This window comes from Suncus etruscus, chromosome 3 (genome assembly GCF_024139225.1).
Source record: "Suncus etruscus isolate mSunEtr1 chromosome 3, mSunEtr1.pri.cur, whole genome shotgun sequence".
Taxonomy (NCBI): Eukaryota; Metazoa; Chordata; class Mammalia; order Eulipotyphla; family Soricidae; genus Suncus; species Suncus etruscus.
In genome coordinates this window covers 93,922,912-93,942,885 of record NC_064850.1, presented here as the reverse complement: position 1 = coordinate 93,942,885, position 19,974 = coordinate 93,922,912, and the positions used below count along the sequence as shown (strand labels likewise).

Below are 19,974 nucleotides of genomic sequence, written 5' to 3'. Positions count from 1 at the left end.
TTATGGAATGACAGTATCAAAAAGAAGTTGTCACATGGTCTCAAATGTGGCCAGGTGTTCCAGGAATTTCAAGCACTTTTGCTGATACTCAGGATTTTGAATGGTGTGTTTTCAGCTGCTAAGTCTTCCAGAAATACAAAAAGGTGATGTGAGGATGGCCATACTCATTCCTAGAAAAGTTAATATGATTTTGGCCCAAATACCAGCATACCTGGAGTTTAAGGCAGGTTGGTGTCTCTCAGAGAGCTGTACAGGTCTATTGTCAATGCTGTGATTGAAGGTGATGGATGAAGCAAGTGTGGCTTTGGCAGGGTGGGAACTTGGCCTGTCCTTTCCTCCTGAGAAATAGATTTCAGCTGCATGGCTGGTGTACCCATAATTTTTCATGGCTTGGTTTACATTTCTTTGAGAACAAAGGGAGTCTATTAAGGTGGGTGGGTTCAGATATGGTGACTACTTTTTTATTTCTGTTTTATATTTAATACATATATTTTTTTCTTGTGGATTGTGCTGGGTCTGCCATCACTTAGTAATGAGCAGATGCTTTTTTTTTTTTTTTTTTAAAGTTAAAATGCCTTCAGCCATTGACCTGCAGTTGAAGTTTAGGAGTATGTTCAAAGTCATTCTGCATTCCTCTCTTGGATCTTCTCTATAGTATTGTCTGGGGGTATGTATTCCTATACATTCTTTCCACAGAGGAACCAGAATCACCCACCACACACCATTTATAGCTGGTTCTTTTCACACCCCTGCATTATAGACATCTTTAGCCTCAGAAGTTTGTATCTTTGTACTGTGGTTGATGATACACTATTTTAGTGTCTCCTGTGTAATCTAAATCCAGACCAATAGATTCCTAGTATAATTGTTATTATTGTTTAATATTTATAATTATGCACATAAGTAAAATTAGAAAATGAGGGGCTTTCGGGCCCCAGGGTTACCCTGGGCCACCTGCCATCCTAGGTCTCCTCCATCTCTCCCCCACACCCTGCACTAGCAGCATGTATTGGGGGAGGGGACTGGTGAACTTCCCTTCTCAGTAATCCCCATTCTCAAATCACGTGGGGGCAATAGCCCCTGCATGTAAAATTAATATAGATTTATAAGATATTATATAGTTTAATCTACTTTGTGTTAAATAGTATGGGTATTTAAATAGGATATCTTAGGTGTTCGTCTATGTTTACAATATAAAGAATGTCTATGTTGTATTATTCCCTTCTCCCTTTGGCTCACCACCAACAGGCTCATTTCCAGTTCTTTACTCTCACCCCCACTGTCTATTACCCCACATTTAACTATTTTTACCCTCAGGTCTTCGCTCCTTATGAAGCAGATTAATATCCTCTCTCAAGCTAACTGCCAGCTAGCTCCCAAAATGAAAAAATAGACTCTCAGCCTGAGAAGAAACCAAAACTCTGCTCCTATCAATTTTATTATCAAAGAACTCCTATTCTCCAAATCTCTTCACTGGGTACCTTTGCTTGCTACCATAATTAGTTTCTGAGATACCCCCCCCACTCAAAGACATTTCCTGATATGGGAGTGCTGGTAGTTGTTTACAGACTCCAGATGACCAAATCACAGACCAAAGTGGTGTCCCATAAACAACATCCCCCCCCCGGCTATTTCTAAAACATAAAGGGTCATGTGTATCTCCTTTGTATATCTTAGATGTATTCCTTCAACATCTATAACTCTTTTTGAATATTCTATTATATAGTGATAATTTCACCAACTTGTTTTTTGTTTGCTTGTTTATTTGTTTGCTTTTTCTCCTTTGAGATCTGTTCAATAAGCAATGCTTATAGAAGAGTATCTCTGTATAGAATTCATACTAGAACCAAGTTACAGGGAATGTTGGACTTGCTCCCTTGGCCCCCAGATGCACCAATAATACCTTGTGGCATTGTTTCTATTTTGTATAGGCACATTAAAATGGGAAAATATTACATATGAAAACAAGTTCTTATCTAATAGAGATAGGAACACAAATTTCATAATGCAGTTAGGCCTTATACCCTGAACATTGGCATAATGATTTGGCTTAGGCCTCAGAAGAATGGGCATTGCCTATACACTCCTGAACAATGGTACCATCTATGGAAATAACCATAATTGTCTATAAAATTACCAGGAAAGACCTTGTCAGTGCTCTGGCATTGACTTACTCCAAAGAGTGCTCTCAACACCCAGATGATTTAGCAATAACTTGCTTGCAGGGCAGGTTTTCCCTCATCTAATGGTGAGGTGAAACTAGAGGATGCTTCACATCAGCCTAACTTCAATGAAGGAAATGCACAGAATCCAGAATCTCTAAATACAGGAACCTTACACCAACAACAGCTAAAGTGGGAAAAAGTTTCACCAGGACCATGGAGAATGACTCAGAGGTTGGACAGACTGGTATTCCCAGAGCCCAGAGTCCATCTTATGCCAATAAACTTGTGGGGTGAGGCCTTGTCAGGCCAAAGTTTTTTTTCCGTTTCCTCCATATTTTGCTGGGCTTATGCAAACAACAGCTATTGCCACTTTCACACCTTTACTACTGTACTTTTTTTTTTTCTTCAATACTTATCCTTTAAGGAAGAAAAAAACAGCTTACTGAACCTAAAAAAATAATAACTGTAGTAGAATCCTGTCTCGAATACAGACAGGGGATGGGAACGAGGGAGGGGGGATAGGAGGTGGAAATGTTGCATTGGTAAAGGGAGGAGTTCTTTTTGTGACTGAAACCCAACTATAATCATGTTTGTAACCATGGTGCTTAAATAAAAAATTTTAAAATAAAAACAAAAATGAAGGGCTATAGATAGATATGCCTCTGTCCAGAACACATATTTAGTTCCAGGTAAGTGAGAAAAATTATTTCAAAAAAAAGACAGAAAGAAAGAAGAAAGAAAGAAAGAAAGAAAGAAAGAAAGAAAGAAAGAAAGAAAGAAGAAATGAAAGTATAGCAACAAGAAAATTTGTAAAAATTCTTGCATCTCACAGTAAAGTCATTTTTAAATTTACATTATCAGATTACATTGTCAGATTACACATCATCAGATTAAATAAACTCTTGTTGCTAGTTGATCTTATTGTTACTTATTTTATTTTTGAACATTGGCACATAAATTAATGTGTTGCTACTGAGATTACAATAATAAAAATTTTAGGATTGAACAAGAATCCCAAGCACTATAGTATATACTGTGTCTTTTGTGGAGGATGTGTTCAACTGCCAGTATCCCAAAGTATAAAACGTTGGAGGCAGGGGGAGAGGGACAGTGCCTACACTCCCTCTCAAATGTCACGGTGATGTCAGCCTAAATACCAGCATACCTAAAGTTTTGGTCAGATTGGTATCTGCAGAGAACCATAGAGGGATGGTAAAGCAGGGGGCATAGGCAAGTGGCATTTGTTGGTGATGGTGGATGGGTATAGTCAGCACAGTTTTGACAGGATCAGGACCTGGCTCACCCTATCCTTTTAAGATTGCCAGCTTTTAGCTGTGGGGCTGGTGGGTGTGCCCATAATTTTTTATGGCTTGATTTACAACTCTTTTGGGAATGATTTTTATCTATGGAGCTGGTCAGATTCAAACATGGCAACTGAGTTTGGGGAGTGATTTCAGCTTCCAAGCCTCTGGGAAGTATGGGGAAGGGGAGAATATTTAAAATTGAAAGATCTAAATTTCTCTGTCAGTCTCTCTCTCTCTCTCTCTCTCTCCCTCTCTCTCTCTCTCTCTCTCTCTCTCTCTCTCTCTCTCTCTCTCTCTCTCTCTCTCTCTCTCTCCCTCACACACACACACATTTTAGTGCTTACTTTTGATTCTGTGCTTAGGGATCATGCATGGCTAGACAGGGACAATATGTGGTGCTGGGGATTAAACCAGAGTAGGCCACTGGCAAGAAAAGTGCCCTACTTACTTTACTATCTCTCAAGCTATTTTACTTAAAATATTCTCACTTCATTATCTTTTCTTTCAAGGTCTATTTTTCAGTACTCTTTCTAAAAAGTATAGTTTTAATTAGGGCAACAATTTTTTTTGAAAGCTGACTAGTAAAAAGTGCTGAGTCACTACTGTCCTTTGCTGATCTTACTCTCCTGGGACCCATCAGCAACTTACTAGAGCCACAACATTTCACCAAATACAACAAACTTTATTTATCTATTTGCAACATTTATTTAATTAAATCATAAAAATTACATATGCCACTGCCATTTGAAAACTTTATTTTAGTAGATGAAAAATTAATGCCCATAGCCATTAAAGGTAACAAAGAGAAAAGTCAAAAACGCATGGTGAGAAACATTCGTATAAGAGATTGCTAAAATATTCCCAGAATCAACCCACAAGTAGAAATGACACAGAAATTCCATCTCAAAAGGCTCTCATAAGCCTTTTATGGGAGTGGTATTCTTTGAGCTGAGGATACTTTTAGAAATCATGATAATTCTATTATTTCTCAGCTATATTCTTAATTTTTATATATATATATATATATATATATATATTTAGGAATTCTGAGTTAATATTCTAAAATTTAACATTCCTAGGAACATTTTTGTTCCCCTCTACTCACAGTACCATATTTAGAATTGTTCTACACTTAAGGTGATTGTTTCTCTGCCTCCTTCACTGAAATGGGATTTGGATGCCTTTCTGCATCAACTTAGTATTTCGACAGAAAAATTTTATTTTAAAGAAAATCAGTGTTAGTCAAGTCATGTCCACATTAAAAGAACTCATTTTATTCTTCCAAAAAATGGTCTTACTTATTCTTACTCACTTATTCTTCTTGAAATGCTGACTATATTTTGGGGACTTGGATATCACATTCAGCTATGTCCAAAGGCTACTCCTTGTCCTGTGCTCAGAAGACATTTCTGACATTGCTCAGGAGACCATAATATGTGGTATTGGTTATATAACTAGGGTAAGTCAAATGCAAGACTTAATCCCTGAATATCTTCAGCCTCCAAATTGTGAGTATTTTAAAGAAACTAGACACATTTTATAGGAAAGTACTAGACAAAGGAGACTATTTTTTTATATCACAATAAAGAAACTTTGAAAAATTACAAACATTTTTATAGTATTTGTGTATAGTCATGTTATGAATTCTATAGGTAATTATAAGAGAAGACTTTGTCTTTTAAATATTTTCTTCTTGGATAAAGAACATTTATATACAATTATAAATTTGCAGAAGAAAAAGCAGGGAAAGTTGTGAAGATTCTACATTCTGAATCCTCAGCTTAGCCTTGCACAGTCATTTTAATATCCAGTTTCAAGCTCTAAATATAAACATAAAATTAAAATTTGTTTTCTGTAAAATTTACAAGCATGCTGCATTTCAGTTACTCATTTGTATTTACTAATTAAAATAACCTTTTAGTGTTCTTTTGTATTACAGTGATTCATACTTTTTCTAGATCACTTTAACTATGGCTCATTAAACAGTTACTGTAAAATGAATAAGCCTGTCAGATAAAGAAACAAAACAATATTGTTTTCCATTACATGATGATCATTTGTTTATGGTAAGGATTGTCTCCATTCTCCAGGGATAGGTTCATAACTGTTGGATGAACATACCGTTAGGAATATTCTTCCATCTTTATTCCAACTGTGGAAGTATATTAAGAAGGATATTAAGTGAAAATATTGTGAGGGAGAAAGCTTCATGTAAATACAATAATACATTGTGAGAATTCAGCAATGGATGGATTAACAAATTAAATAAATCTCTGAAGTTTCTTTTGACAAAGATTATAATTATCAGATAAATTTTCTAAGAAGCAATAATTAAAATACATTAAATTTTGTGTGAACCTGAATATATTTTCTCTTGTCAAGAAGATTGAGAAAAATAATGTTTGTTATTTTAAATTTTGGATATATTTGAAAACTCTGCCCCTACTGAATTTTGTTTGCTTATTTGTTCAAGTGGCAAATTCTTGAATTAATTCTCTACTGATCATTCATTAAAAGTTTTAATTTATCAATGATATCTATTGCAAAAAATGCATTTTTGGATAAGAATAGAGAATGTCTCAATAAACTAGTAAAAAAAAGAAAACAATGCAACATTTGAAAAATTTAAGAAAACTGTTATCTGCCATAGAAACTTACCACACTAGTACTTTGACTGGGATCTGAAATTACTCCTGAATCTTTTCTCTCAGGTTTCTATAACAAATAGTGTTGCATTAAGGACTGCACTAGACTATAAAACGTATATGCCATAAGTATACATTCAATTTCTTCGTAATAACTGAAAAATGTACCTTATAAATTGCTAAAGATTACAAGTGGATAGGTATAGATCTGGTTAAGTGAAGTATCAGAAATCATATTTAAATTTGTATTCTGTCAATGCACAGAATAGGTTACAGAGTTATTTGCTTGTAAACTTTTTTGTGACTCTCTCCAACTTTGTAATTGCTAAGAAAATTACAAACATTGTCAAGTGTTAGAGAGTTTATTCAGATAATATCTCTAATGAAATCCCATAAAGATGAGGCCAGGATGATCAGTCCATGCTGGGATGTTTGCCATAAATAGTAGGGGAATGCAGTTAGGGCAGAGAAGGGACCATGGTGACAAAGATCTCTGGACAAGATCACCCTGGTGCTGGAAAGATGTTAAAGTGATTTGCACAATACCTCGTCAGAAACAATATTGAAAACTTCAATATCTAAAAGGAAAGAATAAGTAGAGAGAGAGAAAGAGACAGAAAAAGAGAGAAAGGAAAAAAAGCTGAAGCAGGCAGCAGAAAAGGCATTGGGGAGGGTGGGAGAGAGACTGGGGACATTGGTGGCGAAAATGTGCATTGATGAATGGTGCTGCACATTGTATGACTGATACTCAATCAAGAACAACTTTCAAACTGTGAAAAATAAAGAAATGAGATCACACACATATGTTATTAAGGCAATTCTTCCTAGAAATTAAACTTCCATTTATTTTCAAGGGAAAAAAACCCCACAAAAATGGTAGCACAGATTTAGTAAGATATGTTCATTTATCTAGTTCATATAGTATATTCTGAAACCTTTTAAAATAGAAGAACTCTGTGTAAACAGTACTTTAATCACATTGTTTTAGCTATTAATAAAAAACGTGTAAAAGTTAATATATATATATATATTAGGATTTTGGTACAACTAGCATTGGTTTTGAATAAGATGACTTGTACTGTGTATTCTTCACCAGTTTCCTAGTGTAACATCATCTCAGTCTTCTAGGCAGGATCTTTCGTTTCTGAATCATGGGAACCTGGACTAAGATTAGTGGTAAATTTCAGGAGTAACGTCAAAGTGCTGCCAATAACTTAGTAATTACAATATGTAAAATATGTGCAAAATATTATAATCATGAAAGGTAGCTCACATAAATTAACAATGGACTCAATTTAGTTATTGTTTTGTTTTGTTTTGTTTTGGGTCACACCCAGCAAAACTCAGGTGTTACTCCCGCAGCTCTAAGCTCAGAAATCACTCCTGGCAGGCTTGAGGGGAACATAAGGGATGCCAGGATATGAACTACCATTGGTCCTAGATCGGCTGTGTTGCAAGACAAAAGCCCTACTGCTGTGCTATCTCTCCAGCTCTCAATACTGTTATTTTAAATGAGCACAATTACCATATACTTGCACAAAGTAGAAAGTGTCTTATTACTGCCTCAATTGAAAAAGTTATGAGAAATTAACAGATATTCCAAATAAACCAGCAATTTTAAGAGATATGAAATCACTAAAATGAATCACAATAGACCAACCAACAGTGAGGACAGATAGTGGATGGACTTACTAGTGTGTTATAGAGAGGACTTGAGAAACTGGTTGGAAATGCTTTTAAGATCTCTGCATTTCTTTGCTAGTGAAAAGAGACAATATTAAGCTACAATTGGTATTCAAGCAAGAGTTTCTTCCCAAGACCACTAAAACAACCTAACAATCCCTGAAATGTTACTAAATGCACAAATATTAAATACACTGAAAAATCATATCTACATTCTTTTGGGTAGAAAAGCCTACAAAACAACCAATAAAGTAAACATACATATGAGAAGAGTGGAAGTATCTGCATATACTATGATCACAGCATCATTATTCACATTAGGCAAAACAAGGAATCGCTGTAAAGTTCCATCAGAAATGACTGGATAAGAAACTGTGGTTTGTATACATTATAAAATTAATAAAATCATACTATTTGGGGAAAAATGTACAGACTTGAGATAATTAAACTAAGGGAAATAAATAAGAAGTAAACAGTGGGTTGCACTTAGATTTTTTTTGTTTATTTTTTATTTTTTATTTTTTATTTATTTTTTTGGTTTTTGGGTCACACCCGGCATTGCTCAGGGGTTACTCCTGGCTGTCTGCTCAGAAATAGCTCCTGGCAGGCACAGGGGACCATATGGGACACCGGGATTCGAACCAACCACCTTTGGTCCTGGATCGGCTGCTTGCAAGGCAAACACCGCTGTGCTATCTCTCCGGGCCCTGCACTTAGATTTATACATATGCAGAAATGTACTACTCCAACTTTATAGTAAAAGTTGGTATATCAAAAATGTGTTTAAAATGAAAAATTGTAAAAGATAGAGTTGCATTTTATAGTCTTAAAATATGAAACGATAATTTTATATTATATTTCCAGTTACTATTCTAATTGCATAGTATCTATTGTGCCACCTTACTAATACTGAAAATTTCTATGCATCAGAGAGTAGTATAGTTATAAAAGATGCATCCTTTGCATTATAATGACCCAGGTTCATATCCTTAGCTTTATGTAAGAACCCCTGAGTACTGGCAATAATAGTCCCTGAACAAAAAGAAAGAAATATGCTTTGAAAATTTGTGTGTGACCCAAAATTCAAAAGAAAAGAGAATATTTTTTTCTGATAAAAGAAAGTTTTATGATCATTTGAAGGGCAGGTTATAAGTTATATTAAGCATCTTTAAAGCATATGTTGTTTTCAAAGAATTTGTTTTGTTTTCTAATTCATTGGTGACCAATGTGACATTTAGTTTTTCCTGTTCTGACTTATATTAGATATATTTTACTCATAGTGCTTCAAATAAAATCTCAATCTGGTTTTCTACTATTCAAACTATAAACTATAAGGATGCAGTGCTATAAATTTTCCTTCAAATTGAACAAACACAATCTTGAAATTCATATAGATCAATCCTCCCTTATAACTGAAGCAATCCTTGGGGAACATGGAAGGAATCATTTCCCCAACTTCAAACTATACTACACAAAGTTGTAGTAATTAAGTAGTATGGTTGGAATAAACTCAGTCCTCTGCTCAGTGGAATAGAGTTGAATTTCCCTAGACAAACCTCAGGCATTTGACTAGATAATCTTTGATATATAAGAAAAAATATGAAGTTTAGTAAGAAAAAACTCTTCAACAAATGGTGGTGGGAAAACTAACAACATGTCCAATAAATGAATTCAGACCTCACACCATGCACAAAAGTAAAATAAAATTGATTAAAGACCTAAACCCATGAGGTTTTTAGAGAAAAAAGTAGGCAGAATTCTTCATGACAAAAATACCAAAGGCAACTTCAAGGATAAAACACTACTAAACAAGCAAGTGGAAGCAACGACAAACAAATGGAACTAATTAGATTAAACTAAGAAACTTCTGCAACTCAAAGAAAATGATGGGAAGGATATAAAGAGTGCCTCAAGGAAAGGAAGAGATTATTTGCCCAACACTCATTTAATAAGTAGTTAATGTAAATGATATAAGAAATAATGTAAATGAAATAGAAAACTGGCCAACCTTTACAGTAATAAGATATCCAAACTCATAAAAATTGGGGAGATGTGATGAACAGAAAATTCCACAATAAAGAAATAAAAATGGCCTAAAGGGAGATGAAAGAATTCCACTTCACTAATCAACAGCTGATAAAAATAAAAATTACAATAAAATAATGTTCATCAAAACAACTGGTACACATCAGAACAACAACAAAAATAACCAGTGCTGGCATCGATCCAGGAAGAAAGGGACTATTGTTCATTGCTGGTGAAAATGCCTTTTTTTTGGGAAAACAATTTGGACTTTTCTAAAACATCTTGAAATTAATCTTCCTTAGACCCAGAAATATGCTTCTACGAGTATAACTTATTTTAGGGGCCAAAACAATGGAGATAAAGTATATGAACTCCTGTGTTTATTGTAGAAATATTCACCATAGCCAGAATATGGAAGTATCACAAGTTCTCAAGAAAAGATGAGTATAGAAAGAAACCATGGTGTGCTACACAATGGAATACCATGCAGCCATTAGGAAATTGAAATAATTAAATTTGCTTATATATGGATAAATTGGAGAGAATCATGCTGGATGAAATAAGTTAGAGGGAGAAAGATGGGAATAGAGTGATAGCATTCATTTGTAATATATTAAAATGTAGTATATTAATATTACCTAAAGACAATAAAAGAGGACTGGTCCATAGAAGTATGCTTCAAAGGGGAGCAGGCAGGGGAATGCAGTTAGGACAGAGAAGGCACAGCAGTGACAATAAATGTTGGAGATGAACACTCTAGATAAGAACTGGGTGCTGAAAGGAGATAAAGTGATATGCATGATATCCCTTCAGTACAGTATTGCAAACAACAGTAGCCAAAATGAAAAAGGAAAGAGAGAGTGGGGTAGGGGAGAGAAAAGTGTGCCAGAAAAGGAAGTTGAAGGAGGCAAAGGAAGGGTAAAATTAGGGACATTGGCAGCAGGAAAAGTGTACTGGTGAATAGCTGGGTGTTGGAATGTTCTATGACTGAGACACAATCATGAACAATTTTGTTATTGTGTATTTAATGGTGAATCAATTAAAATTTAAAAAAATTCTACTAATATTGATTTTATTTTCCCATATTTTTAAATATATTGCTCTTTTTTACTTTAAAATAATTTCTTGGGACTGAAGTGATAGCACAGCGGCAGGGTGTTTGCCTTGCACGCAGCCATCCTGGGATGGACCTGGGTTTGATCCCTGACATGGTCCCCTGAGCCTGCCAGTAGCAATTTCTGAGAACAGAGCCAGAAGTGACTGACCCCTGAGAGCCACCAGGTGGCCAAAAAAGAAAAGAACTATTTTTAAATTAATTTTTGGGGTGTCACACCCAGCAGCGCTCAGAGATTACTCCTGTCTCTAAGCTCAGAAATCGCTCCTAGCAGGCTCTGGGGACCATATGGGATGCAGGGGTTTAAACCACAATCCTTCTGCATGCAAGGCAAACGCCTTACTTCCATGCTATCGCTTCGTCCCGAACTTTCTTATATCCCGTTTTATCTGCTTGACACATGGGTTCCTTTAACTTTGTTATGATTTCTCTAATTTTTTGTTATTATTAATATAATTTTAGTATATATTTTTTAACCCAAAATTTTTAACTTTATTGAGGCTTATTTTATTTGTAGGCCTGGGGACTACATGGAGGCCAGAGATCCAACTTCCGTGGGTCAGCCGCAAACAAGGTAAATGTCTTACTCACCGTGTATTGCTCCAGTCCTGCTTATAATTCTTAGATAAATTGGTAGTTTACTTAATCAATGTATTTTTTCTGCAATAAATTTTAATTGATTAACTATTATAAATATTGGAAATAAAAGCTCCTTACTTGGAGTTGATTAATATCCAGTAATATTGGCTCACTCCTTGTCTGTAGCTCATCCCCAAAGTATCCTTTATTCTCTATTCCCAGTATTTCTCTAGGTGGGCTAATAAAAAAAAAGTTAAATTTTGAGAAAAGTTTTAAGATTAGTCTGCATTTAATATCATAACATCTGGAATATGTTTCAAATACTGACTTTACAAAACAAAACTGATGGAGAAACCTAAATTGTGTGTGTGTATGTGTGTGTGTGCATTTTCTCTTGCATGTGAAGAATCTCCTTGCAATTCTAATATAAAAACTTTGAGACCCATTTGCATAAGCATCTATATGGGAACAAATATGTGAAAGTTTGATTTGTCATACTACTTTTACCATTCTCTAGGAAGAGGTTTCTATTCTTCGACCATTCATTTTACCTTATTTTACCTAGTGATTTTACCTTATTTTATCTCATTGATGATCTTCTTTAGTACAAAGAACTTATACAGACCTACCTTTGAACTTGCTTCAAATTAATACATTTTTGTGATGAATTAAAAATGTAGTGCTTCCAGCACCAATTAAAACCAGGAAAAACACAATTATCAAAATAGATATATCTGTAAAACAAAACAAAACATAAGTTTTAGTCAGAATATAAACTTTAGGACAGTGTAAAATATAAATTTTATCTTGCTGAAATAATTCCTTCTTTCTTTTCTGTCTTTTTTTTTTTTTTTTTTTTGCTTTTTTGCTTTTTGGGCCACACCCTGTGATGCTCAGGGGATACTCCTGGCTATACACTTGAAATAGCTCCTGGCGTATTGCATTTGCCTTGCATGCAGAAGGATGGTGTTTCGAATCCTGGCATCCTGAGCCTGCCAGGAGCGATTTCTGAGCATAGAGCCAGGAGAGACCCCTTAGCAGTGCCGGGTATGACCCAAAAACCAAAAAAAAAAAAAAAAAAAAGGCAGGGGATTGAACCAAAACTAAGTCTGTCCTAGATCGGCCATGTGCAAGGCAAATGCCCTACGGATGTGCTATTGCTCTGGCACCAATAATTTCTTCTTTCTTCCTTAATGAACTTTAAGGAAGGCATTTAAAAATCAGCACTTCAAAGTGTAAAATTAAAACTACAAAATGGTGGGTCAATTATATTTCATAGCAATTAACACTGTACTCATGAATATGTTCTGTTTAATGGGATTCAAAAGAGCAAGGATTATTTTTCTTGATGATCAATCACTCAGGAGCATTTTATGATTTTAAAATATTTATTTTCAAATCCTGTTATTGAAAGTAGTATTAAAACTTAAGTATAAAAATATAACTTAAGTGTATAGAAGCATGATATATTTGTAATAAATTTGAAGAATTAAAAATTGAAACTTGTACTAGCTAGCTAGACTTTATTATATTCTAGGTATTCCATTCTATAATGCTCACTAGTAGCACTACATTTTTTTTTCTTGGGTTCTTGTTCTTTTTCACACTGGCATTCTGGCTTACCTGGAAGAGAAACCAACAATATTATTTTATAAAATGACAAGAATAAACTTTTTTATACCATATTTATATTAGTGCTAGTTCTTGTTAAAACATGTATGAAAAGTAATGCAGATGTTTATCTTCATAATTAAACTGTAAACTAAAATTTATCTTAGTAAAATAAGCAAACATAAAAAGCAACCTCTTAAAAGAAAAGTTTAATAAGTGAATTTTAATAAGTGGATGTTCATGAAATCACATAATTTATTACAAAAATTTGAAATCAGATAAAAATGTTATTTGTCTTTCCAAAAGATAACAATATTGTTATGGTGAGAGGTCTATACTAGAGTTGAATTTATAATAACCAAAGACAGACTTTAACTTAATTTAGCAATAATGAGATAATATTGGGGTAAAAAGAAATGGCATAATATTTTGTTCATCAAAGTGCATTATACCTTAATTAAAGACAGACTCTGCTCATCTTTCTGGATTTATATCTTAGATTTTCATTCAAATATAAAGTGTTCCTAAGTTTTGAATTTATGAAAATGGGCATAGAATGTGAGTAACATTTTAAATTTATAATTCATTTACAGTTTTGCAAATATATAAAAAGGTACTTGAAAAATATAATTATATGTGTGTTTATATAAATTTATATATGTTATTTATATGTAAGTGTTTACATATAACTGTGCTATTTATTAGTCAACCTTAAAATTGTTACCTAAAAATGCAAGCTACTAAAAATTCCTGAGAAAAAAATATTAATTATGTTCTTTTACTAGTCTTAGGCTAAAATTTACATTGGCATAATTTAGCTATAGTGATGGTATGATCAATATTTCAACACTAACTAACCTCCATCTGTATATATCTGTATATATCACTGGGTTTCTATCATTACTCATGCAATGATAAAATTTGTTTACAGTGTTGGTGAAATATATATAATACCATTTTGGATCATTTTTATTAATCATACATTTAAATATGGAATCAAGCTCACAAAAGGTCTAAGCAAAAAAATTACTTATAAATAGAAGTTAAATCTTACAGCATTGTCCTTGCACTCAGCAGAGCAATTGATTGAATTGTAGAACTCATCCATATTCAAACATTCACCATTACTGCATACCTAGGAATAAATGAGGTATACATACATTAATAGTTTAATTTTTTTTCATTTTATGAAAAATAACCTACAGGTATATGGACTCTTTATGGTAGAAGAAATTCTCTATGAATAGCTAAGAAATATCTGAATATTATTGCCTAACCAAACTTTGTTGTGTACAAATCAATTATTAACATATTTGTTTATATTTATTTACATATATTTTATACCATAATATTTTATTATAATTTTAACAGTTTCATTAGTTATTTTTATTTCCTTTTGCCTTGAAAATATTTATCTGTTCTGTAAATATTATATTTGTTATTTATACCTGATGGTTGGATATTTGAATAATATCAATTAATATTACTTATGCTTATTTTGCTTTAATTTTTTCTAATTTTTATAATCATTTTAACCAAGGTATTACTTTCCTATAGATTTACTTATTTATGGTTGCAAGGTATTTTACTATACTCCACTTAGTATTTTTAATTTTTTTAACTGTCTATTCTTAAGACAGTGATTTAAGATGTTATTCATGATTGAGTTTCTGGCTTACAATGCTCCAAAACCAATATCAATTTCCTACACCAGTTATCTCATTTTCCTTTTCACCCTACCACTCTTGTCTTTTTCTATGACAAGCACTTTTAAACTTTAAATTTAGACACTGTGGTTTACAATATTAATAAGTGATAGTTTTTTTTTATGCCCAATACATTCCATCTTTATATCTTCCCCCAAAGTGACCATATCCTTTTTGTTTGTTTGTTTTTTGATTTTGGGTCACACCCAGCAGAGCTCAGGGCTTACTCCTGGCTCTATCTCATAAATCGCTTCTGGCAAGATTGGGGGAGCATATGGAATGCTGGGATACGAACCACAGTCCTTCTGCATGCAAGGCAAATGGCTTACCTCCATGCCATCTCTCCCACCCCAACCATATCCTTTTCTATTGTCTCAGTGCCTCCTTGTCTATCCATTCACCTACTTTTGTTTTCCTGTGGTCTGCATTATACTGAATATCTCTTCAGTTCTACTCATTTTCTGCTTTGGACAATTTCTGTTGCCTTATACAATTCTACTATTTTCTGGATATATTCCACATATAGGGAGATCGTTGTGTCCTTGTCCTTTTGACCAAATTTATCAGCAAAATACTCTACTGCTTCATCTACATAGCAGATGTTGAAAGCAAATATATTGGAGCTTCTGCAATGCACCAACTTCTACCCCACATTTTATACTTGTAGTGCATTATCACGTTAAATATAGTATCTTTATATTTTATTGTAATAAGTTTACTATTTCTTGCTAGAGTATTTTAGTGAAAAATATTTAGGGTTGAACCAGAAGATAGTTGCAAGCAGCTAACTTGGGTTCAATTATGCATCACCAGAATTGACTCTTGAGTGGAAATCCAGGAGTAATTTCTGAGTATCACCTGGTGTGGCCTCAAACAAAATAAAACAGTAAAAGAAAAATTCATCCAACTGTTGTATGCCTGAAAAGCTCTTTATCATTCTTTCAACCAAAAGTGATAATTTAGCTGGATAGAATATTATTGGTTGAATATATTTTTCATTCAGTATTTTTATTTATTTATTCATTTTTTTGTATTTTATTATTTGGGAGAGCACAATTGTAATGTTCAAGAGTTATTCCTGACTCTGCACTCAGAATTACTCTTGAAGGTGCTTTTGGAAACATAAAATGCTGAGGACTGAATCAGCGTAAGCTGTGTACAAGGTAAGCGTCCTAACAATTGTACTCACACTTCAGCCCCTTCTCTATGATTTCTTTTAAAATTTAAACATCATGATTACAAGGTTGTTCATAATACAAGTTATCTACCCTCCAGAAAACATTGATCATGACTGAGTTACAGTCATACAATTTACAACAAACTTCACCAACCATTTTCTTCCAACCATTTTCTTCTCACCGTTCCCGATATCCTCTTTCTTACAAACAACCCCCGCCCCATCTGCTTCTTGGGCAGGCATTTTACTTTTCTCTCTCATTCATTAGCATTTTATTATATTATAACATTCACTTTAGGCATGTAAGTTTCCTTCTCTATAATATTCTAATAGTTAAATGATGTGTCAAACATGCATGAGTCTGTTTTCTTTTTGCTACCTTTAAATTTCTCTTTGACTGTTATTAAAGAGGCCTCCCCAGTGTTTTCAGAGCCCAAGGGGCCACTCACTATGATACACATTTAGGTTATAAAATTCTTACTATTCTGATCCTAGTTAAACGTTTAAAAATAAATTTGCCACATCAAAAAATTAATGTAAATTACATATGACCATAGTGAAATGATTTGAGAATTTTTGCTCTCTTCATTTGTAATTAAAATGCTCAATATTATATGGACAGAAATAATATGCCTCAACATAGAAAAAGACATATATATTTCAAACACATTAAAAACTAAACTTTTTTCTCTATGACTTTCTTTATGATAAAAAATGTTCTTACCACTATTCATAAAATAATATTGTAAATCTTAGTTATATCAATAATCAAGAAAAATATAAATAGAATCCAAATTGTAAATAAAGCAATACTATCACTATTTATAGATGACATGGTAATGTAGATAGAAACTCCTAAAGACTTTACTTAAAAAAAAAGAAACAGCACTAGAAACAAGAAACTAAATTCAAAATAGCAGAGTGGAAGATTAAAAAGCCAATATATAGGCTAAAGAGAATGTATACTGTAGATATATAGTTATTTTCATATGCAAGTAACAAACTAGATAAGTTATAATTAAGAAAATACTATTTAAAATAGCTTTAAATGTGTCAAAAATTTGCTAGAGAGATGAAAGACTTATAAAAACTATAAAACATTGTTAACATAAATTAAAGAGGACATAGAAGCAGCCAGCAAGCTAGTTACAGGTTTAGGGTATAATTCTTTTTTTTTAAATAATGTTTATTTTGACCAAAGTGGATTACAAATCTTTCACAGTAATATTTTAGGTACAGAGTGCCATTGAATCAGGGGCATTCCTATCACCACTGTTGTCCCCCCACTCCACCCCTGTTTCTAGCATGCATCCCATATCCCCCTCCTATGCCCCCCGGGTTGCTAGTATAAGTGGTTCTTTTATGCATTTGACTCTGGTTCAGTTCTCACCATTATTCTGGAAGCACCAATATAGGACTTGGGTGGTTGTAGTCCTAGACACTGCAGGGTATTCTCAGACTCCAGTATTTGATTGACATTTAGTTAGCCAAGTAAAAAATTAACAGGTGAATAAACTTAACAATATAACTAATCATATTCTATAATATATTAGTTGTATTTCTAATTCAAGTTATAAATATCTTCAAGTACATTAATATTGATGACTTTTCTAACCTGTAAAATTATGTAGCAGTATAATATGTGCCCAATAAATAAACACCAATTAATGAAATGAAGTAAGAATATATGAATATTTTAAAATTTTTCTTATAATTAAACTATTTGTCTTTTGTGAGATATTATTTAAGCGCATTTAAATACATAGTTATCAAAATTAGACAAGGTTAACTATATTATAGTGACAATGTTAGTACAATTGAATACAGTTGGTAATTATTTTTAATTTCTTACATATAGGTCTTTTGAAAAACAATGGCAGGATTCAGTGATTTTTTTAAAGTGGTTAAATCAAGCTAATATAATCAAAGAAAAAGCATTTATCTTACCATTTTATCTCCGCATTTTGTTCCTGGAGCAACCAAGCCCAAATCTTCAAAATTGTCATACAGAAAGAAGGTTTTGCATTCAGTGGTGGCATTTTGTTTTTGAAATCTTTTAAGATAATAAATCTTTTCTTCTCCAAGACTAGGTAGATGTTGCCCTCCTGTGCAGTATATCTTTCCACATTTGATGTCTCTAAAAAAAAGAAAAAGAACTCTCAGTTTAGGAACCAGAATAAACTTTGAAGATTAGTCAGTCAGTAATCAGACCACTTTTATGTTTTTGGCCCGTCAATGGGTTGTAGGGAGGCCAAGAGAAGCAGGATAAGCTAGTAGAGGACAGTTCCTGAACATGAGATAAGTAGATAAGGATGCAAATAATAGTTTTTTTTCTATATATCTTTGTGATAATCATAAATATTAGCTTATCGGCAAAATATTTCTTATTAATGATACATACTAATTAATATAACTTTAATTAGAACGCTAGGATTTCTTTCTTGCTCGTGCAAGAATAATTTTTGTTTGTTTGTTTTGGGGCCACATCTGGTGACACTCAGGGTTTACTCCTGGCTATGCACTCAGAAATGGTTCCTGGCTTGGGGGACCATATGTGACACCAGGGGTTCGATATACCCGTGGTCCTGCGCCACCACCCCTGCCCCTAAAAAATAATTTCTGTTGTTTTCCAAAATAGGTTTAAAGTTAGTACCATCATAAAATATATATTACAGAGGGATAGTAGCAGTGTTGAACTCTATTTCAATCTGAATCCAATTTAACACAGACACACACACACACAATTTTTAGAATATCAATGAGAAAAACATTGCTTAGCTTATTTTTATAAAATTAAGAACTTTCAATACTTCCCTTTTTGGATTGGAGAATTCCCAAGAAGTGCCCAATGATCTGTGCAGGGGATCCCTGACAGTTCTGAGGTCACAGTGGTGGTGGGGTCAGATAGAAAACGTGTTGCACAATACATAAGATGCTTTTCTCACACCCTTAGTTATTTTTCCAGCACAGGTCTTCAAGCCTCCTTATCTCTTTTTCTTCCTTTTATTCTTTTCGTTTTGTTTGTTTGTTTTTGGGCCATATTTGGTGATGCTCAGGAGTTACTCTGGCTCCTAGCAGGCTCAAAGGACCATATGGGATGCTAGGAATCTAACCCAGCTCTGCCATGGGTCGACAGCATGCAAGGCAAAAAAAGCCTGCTGCTGGGCTGTCATCCTGGTGCCCTAATTTCTTTTTTCAAATTGATCTGCTTTTCTTTTCATAGGTTGTTACTTTCTTCTTTCTCTAGTCTCATTTCAGTTACTTTCTTTACTTCTATTATTTGTGTTGCCTTTTTTGTGTTCTTTCCATTTCATTTCCTAACATTCTTTTTTTCTTTTTTTCTTTTTTTGATTTTTGAGCCACACCCGGTAACGTTCAGGGGTTACTCCTGGCTATGTGCTCAGAAATTGCTCCTGGCTTGGGGGACCGTATGGGACCCCTGGAGATCGAACCGCTGTCAGTCCTAGGTTAGCCGTGTACAAGGAAAAAGTCATACAGCTGTGCCACTGATCTGGCCCCACATTTCCTCACATTCTTGAGTCTTCCTATCTTTCCTTCTTTTATCCCATGATGTTTGATGAATAAAAACAATCTATTGAAGTCAGTTAGCACTGTGAGGGCCAATTGTTCTCTTCCTTCCTGCTCCCTTCTCTTCTCAGTAAACCCAGATAAAAAGCTTAACAGCAGTCAAAATGAGAGCAATTTTAGTTTTGCAAAAATATTCATAAAAGATACTTTCTTTTCTTTATAAAACACTTACTACTCTTCACAGGGCATTAATCCACTTCCCTTGTTTTTGCAGTATCCAAATCTATTTCCTTTTTAATTTAACTCATAACAATTCTCGGAACTGTCTTTTGCTCCTGTCATCCGAAATGAACAAAGTAAATAATAAAAGCATGAATATTATGAAAAATACATCTTAATTATTTAATGTAATGAAAATCGTAATATCAGACAGTAGC

At 33.6% G+C, this 19,974-nt stretch overlaps 1 protein-coding gene across 1 annotated transcript in view; it reads right to left on the bottom strand.

Annotated features, from left to right (window-relative positions):
• The window catches only part of ADAM7 (ADAM metallopeptidase domain 7), a 141,447-nt gene that overhangs the window by 33,871 nt on the left and 87,602 nt on the right, over positions 1-19,974 (bottom strand). Inside the window, 7 exon segments of the mRNA XM_049770833.1 lie at positions 11,654-11,753; positions 12,145-12,175; positions 12,178-12,249; positions 13,123-13,138; positions 14,181-14,261; positions 17,957-18,146; positions 19,770-19,872. Coding sequence (XP_049626790.1) covers positions 11,654-11,753; positions 12,145-12,175; positions 12,178-12,249; positions 13,123-13,138; positions 14,181-14,261; positions 17,957-18,146; positions 19,770-19,872 — 593 coding nt within the window.